Source organism: Cinclus cinclus, chromosome 3 (genome assembly GCF_963662255.1).
Source record: "Cinclus cinclus chromosome 3, bCinCin1.1, whole genome shotgun sequence".
Taxonomy (NCBI): domain Eukaryota; kingdom Metazoa; phylum Chordata; class Aves; order Passeriformes; family Cinclidae; genus Cinclus; species Cinclus cinclus.
In genome coordinates, this window is record NC_085048.1 from 89,468,430 (window position 1) to 89,477,754 (window position 9,325).

General features: G+C 40.4%; 1 protein-coding gene across 1 annotated transcript; it reads left to right on the forward strand.

Annotated features, from left to right (window-relative positions):
• The first annotated feature begins 1,607 nt into the window (after positions 1–1,607).
• MRPS10 (mitochondrial ribosomal protein S10) lies at positions 1,608–9,117 on the forward strand. The gene is made up of 7 exons (XM_062490402.1): positions 1,608–2,279; positions 5,174–5,232; positions 5,342–5,414; positions 6,449–6,588; positions 7,048–7,156; positions 8,303–8,392; positions 8,661–9,117. Exons 1-7 carry the CDS (start codon positions 2,244–2,246, stop codon positions 8,745–8,747), a joined length of 594 nt encoding a protein of 197 aa, XP_062346386.1. The 5' UTR covers positions 1,608–2,243; the 3' UTR covers positions 8,748–9,117.
• Positions 9,118–9,325: the final 208 nt, after the last annotated feature.

A 9,325-nucleotide genomic window follows, 5' to 3' on the forward strand; every position in this document is an offset into this window, starting at 1 on the left:
TGGGTTGGGCTTTATTTCATTGGGTTCTTTTTGCTATATTCCTAATACCTTCACCAGAACCTGAGGGATGGTGGGTCTTATTTTCTACTTGTTATCCTTGTTTAACTATGCAAAATGAGGGTAAATCACAGCACTTTTATAGGAGTTACCGGACCACACAAGTTCAGAAGCAGAGGGACGTACTGACAGAGAGACGTGCCTTCTCTGTCAAAGCCAAATATGTGAAGCCAAATGACCTCAAGTTTCTACTTAAGGTCGAATGTTCTGATACTACAGAACAACCCTTCAGGAGAATGGAAACAACTTCTCAGTTTCCAGTTAGTGAAGTTCCTGTGTACATGGTTGTGTTGGGGGGCGGGGGGGTCCTGAGGTTTTTGAACTAGGGTTTGACCAGTGAGTGGAATTTCACTCCTGTCACTTAAGAGGTGATGTTCTCAGTCATTGTACTCTTGAGCTTCAGGAGATCAGGAAGCAGCAGCCTTTTCTTTCCCAACCTGCCACTCGACACATTCCCCAGCAGTTCCTGTCCATGCTGTGACATTCTACTTTTACAGGGGCCATAAGCAACCAGGTTCAGCAGACTGGGTGCTCAGCTGTGTACCACCAGTGAGACCCACTGACCAGAAATTTCATGGATAGTGCAAGTCTTCGTGGTTTGCAAAGTGAAGGCTTTTCTGACATTAAAACGTGGTGGCTTTCAGGAGCCTCTGGTAGAAACAGCCCAGCAGAGCCTACTCTTCCTCTCCCCAGCTTGTATAATTTTGAACTTTAAAGGATCTTGGTGAGAAAGGCTCTACACTGGAAAATGGTCAGGTTTTCAGGTTCCTGGTGGTTAAAAACTGTTCAAGTAAAATTATGATTGAAATCAGAGTTCTGCTTGAAGAACTGGGTGAAATACAGTAGAAACTTGGGGGCTTGATTCTGAAGAGCAGCTCTGTATTGAAAAATCCTACAGTGGCGCTTTTTTAGTAACAATTGGACAGGACCTGTGCTTAACTTAATATCTATAAATCTATATATACACATACAGATGCCTGGTTAAGTAACATTAATTGGGTGCTGTTTTATTGTACAGCCAAGAATATAATAGAACAACGCTAACCAAAGAAGTTATTCATAAAGGAAAAAAAGGAAGAAATGCACATTTCCTAAGCAGTACATTGATTTCGTCATTATTAAGTGTGGCATTGGCTGATGTTAAATGTGCTGTTCTGCCTATTTGTACGTAAGTTGAACATAGTTTTGTTTCAGAAACCTTTTTTCTTGATGATGGTTCATGATGGAAAAACTATTCGCTATTGGATCTAGTCCTCTTTGATAAAACGTGTACATACAGAAAACATATTTTATGAGAAAAACCTTATTTTCAGTATTTAACTGTTATTTTATTAGAAGATGGTTATGTAAATATTTTAGGCGTTTTAGTGTAAAAAAAACCGGATTGTAATTTTAGGTGGCAGAGAAATCAACAAAATAAAAAAAAATATACACATTTGATAGAGCTTGTGATCTATGCTGGTTTCAGGCTCCCGTTGTTAGCATTTGACATGCACACAGCTTAATTTCGGGTTAATATCACTCTACACTGCCTACCTGGTTGTGTGTGTTTAAGGATGGTTTAGTAGCATAAATTAGTACTTGTTTAACATTTTCCCACCCCCTTTAAAGATTCGGTGCCGATCAGCAGCTGTGTTGTGTTACTATCCGCTATTTGTATGTGTAAAAAGAAGGGGGGTTATTGGCTTTTTCCAGTCATTTTTATATTCCGGTAAAATACAGGCGGATGGGTTTTGCTCTAAGGGGCTTGTGTCCCTTTTTAAAGAATTTTTAGGAGCGGGGAGAAGGTTGAAAACTACGATTCGTGTTAGTTGTTTTGTTTTGTTGTTGGGTTTTGTTTTTTTGGTTTTTTTTTTTTCCCAAAGGATTCCCAGAGAACAGGACGGGGAGCGCTGTGAGGGGACCGGCGGCCGCCGCTGGCGGGAAGCGGCTGAGGGGGAGCCGCTGCTCCGTGGTGCTGCCCCGAGGCAGCGCTCGGGGGAGGCGGGAAGCGCGGCGGGGAGCTCAGCTGAGGGCTGAGCTCGGCTCGTCCGGCTCCTTCGGCGGCCTGCCAGCTCCCATCTGGCCTCCGGCCCCCTCCGAGCGCTGCCCCGCGGCCGGAGCCGCTCCGGCGGGGGAAGGAGGTGCGGGCCGTGACCGCTCTTCTCCTTCCGGGCGAGGGCAGGGCGGGCTGGGGCGGAGCCAACATGGCGGCGGCTCGGCTGTGGCGGCGGCTCTGTCAGGTGCGGTGTGTGGCAGGAGAGGGGACGCCTTAGCCCCGTCCTCTTCCTCTTTCTTCCTCGTCCTTTTCCTCGGCGTCTTCATTCCTGAGGGGAGTGGGAAGAGGGGACGTGGTAAATGCTGTCCTTCGGCCTCCGGGAGGGTTGGGGCTGCACAGCGTGGGACTGAGTCTCTGCACGCCATCATCGCCCGGCAGGTCTTCAGAACTCTTTCGTGTTGTTCTGTGGTTTTCCCGCAGTTAGTCCGGGTGGAAGGGATAGTGAAGAATAGGTGACTTGGATTTGGAGGCCATGTGCTAGGGGGTTTTCTGTTCTTTAAAAGTTTTAAAGCTTGGAAGTTGCAACGTAAAATAATAGGAAATCATTTTGCACTGGTGGTTTGTGCTAGTTTGGACTCAAAAGCAGTGACTGCTTTCTGTGAAATTGAGAAAACTGGATTTTCTGAAGCCCTAAACTCTCTTCTGTGTATGCGGTGTGTTCTGGACCTGCTTTTCGGGCGTCTGTTTCCCCCGACGCTTCAGAGGCTCTCGGCCAAACAAAATTAAGGCTATTTTGCACTAAAAGGCAGATAATTATGTTTTGTGCAAAGTCTTGGTTCTCTTATGTTGCAGTCTTTGAGTGTCCTTTCCACCTTCTGTGATGGCCATTAGCAAAAGCACATTATTAAATCAGACAGTGGAGCTGTTCAGGAATTCCTGCCCTCTGAATGCCATATCTGCCGCCTGAGATGTTCAGTGGATAATTTTGTCAAAAATTGCAAGGAGCGCCTTTAATTTAATGCCACAAAAACTTTACTTGATGCATATTTGCTTAATTAGTAACGAAGGGAGATGGTATGTGGTAGGAATAATAGGTACAATCATAGAATATTGGAAAGGCTGCAGACCTTAGTGTGTGGGATTGGACTCTACTGCTTCATCAGGTTTTGGTTTACTTTTTTTTTTTTTTTTGCATGAAGACTGAAATTTTTGTATCTAAAACCACACAGAGGAATGCACTATGTGTGCCTATATCTTTGCATGCAAATAATAAGTCCTTATTACCAGGTCAGGCAGTTATACGTAAAAGAATGCACAGCGTAGACTGCGTACGCACATGCGTAAAAAAATACAAAACAGATAAAAAATTCAGGTATGATTACAGTTAATAGCCCTACATCTGGGGTCAGATTCTGTGCCATGTACTTGCACAAACAGCTTGAGCCCTGCACTGAATAGTCTTTTATGCTCATGGGCCTGTCTGCGTCCTGAAGTGGTGTCAGGTGATTGTTACTGTACTTCATACTGGCATTGAATGGAAGGAAGGCAGCATTCTGACTTCAGGGAGAGAGAGTTGAAGTGCAAATGTCCACCCAATTTTGTCATAGAATCATAGGCCTGGCTTGGAACAGACCTTAATGACCATTTTGTTTCCAACCCCCTGCCATGTGCAGGGACAACTTTTGTTTGTCCTGTTGTTATGTGCTCTTGTCCCTCTATTTTATTAGATGGCATTAGACAATTACTAGCTATATTTCACTACTTTTAGGTGTTAAGGCTTAGGTAGTTCCCAACGTAAACTTTGAAATTTTCTGAATGATTTTCAACTACCGTGACAAATACTCAGTGCTCCTAAAATTGCCTATTTTGTTATGCACTTAAAGAATGTAACAGTAGTGCCTCTGTGATGATCTGGATTTGAAAGGATTGCTTAAGGGGAGGCATTTGTACCATAGTCAGCTTTGTAAACAGAAATCTCCCCTGCCTCTTCCTGCAGTCATCTTCTTTATTGGAAGCAGCATTTGTTGGATAAATTGTGACTGAGGCAGAATCAATTCAGAAAGCAGCTTTGCTCACTGCTGATGTGTAATGGATGTATGATGCATACTGGAAAAGGTTAGGGACCTAGTAGCATCACAGAATCAGTTATGCACATCCATAGATTACCTGAAAGATTATCTGAAAAAGTGTAAAGTCTGGCTGTTTTCTGATGATTTGATTAGACAGTCACCTGTATAACTCTTGGGTGGGGTATCTGTCTTCTTCTCTTAAAGCTATGACTCCAGTACATGTTAAAAAAGAGTATCAAGGGGCAAGATAAGGAGCTAATTTGGCTTCAGCATTCTGCTGCACCCCTGAGGTTCTGTCAAGCAAGACTTCCTTTTTACCCCCTCAAGTAGTCTATAACTTTGCCAAATTAAGAATTAGTGGAAGGAAACCAGAAGCCGCATAATGTTCAGAAGGGAACAATTATTCTAGTATGAAAGATAGTAATGTTACATGATTAACAACTACATTCCTTTTCTAACACAGAAAATCATGTTATCTTCTAAACATGGTTCATTAACTTGTAAGAAGTATTTCTACTTAAATGTTCTCTTCAAAAGGTCAAGAGTTCAAAATCGCAGGGAATGTTTTTTCTGAAAAACAGTCAATTTCCAGTTAAATTCACAGACTAAATTTTTTGCATTTATAGGATACTGCTTTCAATTGTTTTTTAAAGTCCTTCTTAGGCTTGTCACTTGACATAACTTATTGTACCATGAAAGTAAAACTAAAGAGGAAATACGAACATACACAGAAATAACATCTGATGCCACAAAAATACATTTTTCTTTTAAAAATATCCTTTGTGATTGCTGTTCAGATGCCTCAGTAGTAAGTGCATACTGTTACTGTGATCTTAACATGCTTCTTTTTTTAGGTGCTGTTGTATACTGAAATACATTTCCATGCTTCTGTTTTCCTGTGTTTTCCAATGGAGCAAACTTCTCCAAACAAAAAAAGTTTGTCAAATCAGTGCCTAGGAATGTGCTGTGCTTTGGTGTGCAAAAATGTAGTCTTTGATAAACCTATATTAAGTGGCTGGTTTCTGGTTTGGGGAAAAACCCCACAATATAACCTATCTGTTTTATACAGGGATCAGCTTTTCCTGTCAGTTATGCAAGCAGAGTTATGCAAAAGCAGTATTTTCTTCCGTAAGTGTAACAGCCCCTCCCTCCTTCCACTGCTCCTGCACAGTCCCTGAAAAAATGAAATCCAGCTTTAACAACTTATTTTATGCTTTCCCCATGACTGTATTTCTAGGAGCTCCAACCTGATGGGAGCACGGCTGGCTGGATCCCACAGTGATACACAGGAGCCGAAGACTAATCCTTTGGTGAGTGTTCTGTAACACAGAATTTTGTATATTATCTTAGTAATAAAGAGGGCATCCAGAAAAAAACTTCTTTTCTGCCAGTTTTTTGAAGGTCTTAGTGTTATCAAATTTGTCATAGAGAAAGAAATAATTTAGATTATTGGTGTTTCATGTCTTTTGGTTTTTGGGCTTTTTTTCCCAACAAGATTTCTGTAGCTCACAGTTTCCTCTCAGTAGCTTCCCCCCTTTTCTATGGAGCTGTAACTCTATGAAATATCAACTTCTTGGCCATACTCAGTTCAATGCCTGCGGCAGCTTAGCAGCCTTTTGACAGGGGCTGAAACATCTGACAGGCAGTAGTAGATCAACAGTGCTGATCCAGCCTTCCTGCTGTGGCTGGTACATGCTGGATTTAGTGTGCTGAACTGCCTAGGAGTGAACGTCTGTGAAAATCAGCACTTCTGCACTCATTAAGGCTCTTCCAGTTGATCAGTGAGCCCAGGCCATCAGAAATTGAAGCTCTTATTGAAAGTCATAAACTCGCACTCGTACAAACATGAAGGATAGTACACCTGGGGAAGACTACTGTGTTTGAAGTAGTCTTAGAGCTTATTATTCAAGTGAGAATTCTGGTTGTCCATAATGTTCTATTTAATTTCCATACCCAAGCAAACTCTTGGGTTTTTGCACACTGCTATATAAAACACAAATATTTCTCCAGACTTGCTTCAACAATGAGTTTTGTTCATGCCATTGTTTGTGTTGTCCTCCTTATATCTATCTGGCACTCCCTTTTTTGGATGAAGAAATTTTACCGAAATGTTCACAAGTTAGCCATCTCTTCATATTTTGCCTTCCCTGGCAAAATATGTGAGACTTGTCAGTCAAGGTAATACAGTCAGACTGTGTTAGATAAACTAAAATAAAGCTCATTGGGTTGTGGGGTGTTTTTGCTCTTTTACAAATGGGGCATGCAGGCTAAGGAAATACACAGTGCATATATTAATTAAGGAGAACATGGTGTGGTAACTCTTGTCCTTTCTTCAAAAACACAGGTATCTGTTTCAGATGAGCCAGAAACACTGTACAAGAGATTGTCCATTTTAGTTAAAGGCCACGATAAAGCTGTGTTGGACAGCTATGAATATTTTGCAGTGCTTGCAGCAAAAGAACTTGGCATCTCTGTTGAAAAAGTGTAAGTAACTCATCTGTAGAGTGATACGGAGTGAGATGCTTCTTCTGACATCTACTGTAATTTAGGTCCTCTGCTTAGAAGTTTTTTTGGTGTTTTTTTTTTTTTTTTTTTTTTTTTTTTTTTTTTTTTTGTTTGTTGTTTTTTTTTTGTTTTGTTTTGGTTTTTTTTAAGAAATGGCTATAATCTGACATTTTTTTCTCAGATTGTAGACCTAACACTTCTTTGATGGCAGGACAGTGATGAGAAAGCAGCAGCAGTTCTACACTCATCACTGCCATAGTGGAAGTGCTTTTTATCTACATGAAGGATGCTGACAGTATACTTTTAGTACAGCTGTCAGTGCTGTAGCTTCCCTGACCCAGTGCTGGTTAATACCTGATATTTCAGCAAAACCTTTCAGATAAACTTGTATTATCATCCTTTATATAACATGAAAATTTCTTTTTCTTCTTTGCTCAGAGATAAACCCCCGAAGACGATAGAACGATTTACACTTCTCAAATCTGTACACATTTACAAGAAGCACAGAGTTCAGTATGAAATGAGAACACATTACATGTGTTTAGAGGTATGAAAGAAGGAAACAAAATTGTTCTAGGTGCACAATTCAAATATATTACTACATGCTAATGCACGAATAAAAATGTTTTGGGGAGGAGAATGCAGGAGAATATTGGAAAATAGCTGACCTAGTTACATAAAAAACGCAGCATGAGTTATTCTGAATGCACAGCCACATAATTTTTGGACCAAAACGTTTATTTTGACCATCATCTTAACAGATGAAACAATTGGTAAAGAAAGTAATGTAGAATATGAGGGTTACCTTTATGTGTGTTATGACCTTGGCTTCCAAAAATCATTGGGATAAGTTTTCTCAGGAAGGGAAGAAGATGCTGCTAAATCATTGGCACTGCCGGTCACTAAGGGTTCTGTTCTCTGTGAATTGGTTTGATGTTTTTGGGCAAACATACTTTTCTCCTATGCAGCATCATGTGGCAAACTAAAACTGCATGTCGGAAATAGAAGAAAGGAAGCATAGACAAACCACCAGCTCTGTGGCCAATGACACAGACATCTGCATGGTTTAGAACGCAGCTGTGGTTGACTTTCTTAGAAGAAAGGTTTGTTGCCAGTATTTTGTGGCTCCTGGGTGTCTTACTGTATATTTGCACAGTGCTTAGCAAAATGGGACTTTAAGTCCCCTGACATGAGTGCAGTACAAGTGGCTGCCCGCAGACCATAAGCACTATTTTTGCCTTTCAGGAAAAACTAAAAGATCAGTAATTCAGTGGAACCAGGAGAAACAAAAAACAAACAAACAAACAAACAAAAAATCAGTATTTCAGTGGAACTCTGAAGTTGCAGGATTTATAACAAGTTTGAACTTTGGGAGTATAGAAAAGCTGTTGATTCTTTCATAATCTGTAATTAATTTAATCTGGTACCTGCAGTGTTAGGATCAACCACTTCCATCATAATCAATGCATGTGCTCCCAGGCAGCATGTGCAGTTCTGCAGAGTGGAGTAACTACTTTATACTTGCATGAGGGTTGAGTACAGATGAACTGCTTCTGTTCAAAGTATTATGGAAGTTGGCTTCCTGTAAGTGTTTGGTCCCATAGCAAGGGCTAAAGAAGCTAGGGCAGTTTTTTTTTCTGTTTGAATTATTATTAATAGTAGTTCATTAAAAAAAACCTCTTTTCTGTTTTAGTTAAAATTCCTAACAAGCAGTACTGCTGCAGTTTACTTGGAGTATGTGCAACGAAACTTACCTGAAGGGGTTGCCATGGAAGTGAAAAAGGTCAGTTTCCACCCCACATTATTAACTGTTATGAGTCCTGATGCAAATACCAGTAACTACTGAAGTCTTTAGAAAGTCAGCCGAGAAGTGGGTGTCGTTTGATAGGAAAATTTTCCTAACTATTACGTGGTAAAGAGGCTGTATTGCTTGGAAGCGCCACTAGGTGGCATTTTAAATCTGAGTCATGTCTCCAACTAGAATAAGTAAAGCAAAGTAATTAGATGCTAGCTGACTGCTACAGTAAATGGTTGTTTTTCCTTCCTTTTAGACTAAGATAGAGAAAATACCAGAACACATTCAGAAACCTGTTTGGGATACACTGCCTCAAGTAGGAGAAACTGAAGTAAAGTCATGAACACACCAGGTACTTGGCTCCATTAGTACTGAAATTCATTGCTCCTATCAGCCTCATTTACTGAGACAGTGCATTGTTAAATAAAGGTTCTTGTATAAAAGAAATTATATAAACTCTTGTTTCATCAAGTTTTTCTTGCTCATAACTCCAGTACATGTAGACTGAACTGCTGTAAAGTGAAGAAGTTTGACTGTTCTGTGATCAGTGACTATGGTCATTTTTAATAAGTTTGTAGAAAGGTAAAGTTTATTTGTATTTATATATATGTAAAAGTACGTGCCTATGTACATAAATACAAATTCACCATCTTTTGATACTAGATGGCTTCTAAATGCTGAAATACTTGCAAATCCACTCAGTGTTTGTGTAATGTTTAATATTATGGATGCCAGATCGTTATCAGTTTATCAGTTTTGGATAAGTTATTTCCTATTTTCTCCTACTTATACCACATTTCTGCAGTTTTGCTTCCTGCCACGTTTCATAGTGAGTGCCAACAGCAACACTCCAACCATTGCTTTAGGTTTTATCTCAAGTAATCTTTCTTCCTACTGACCAACTCCTCTGATTTTCCGTCA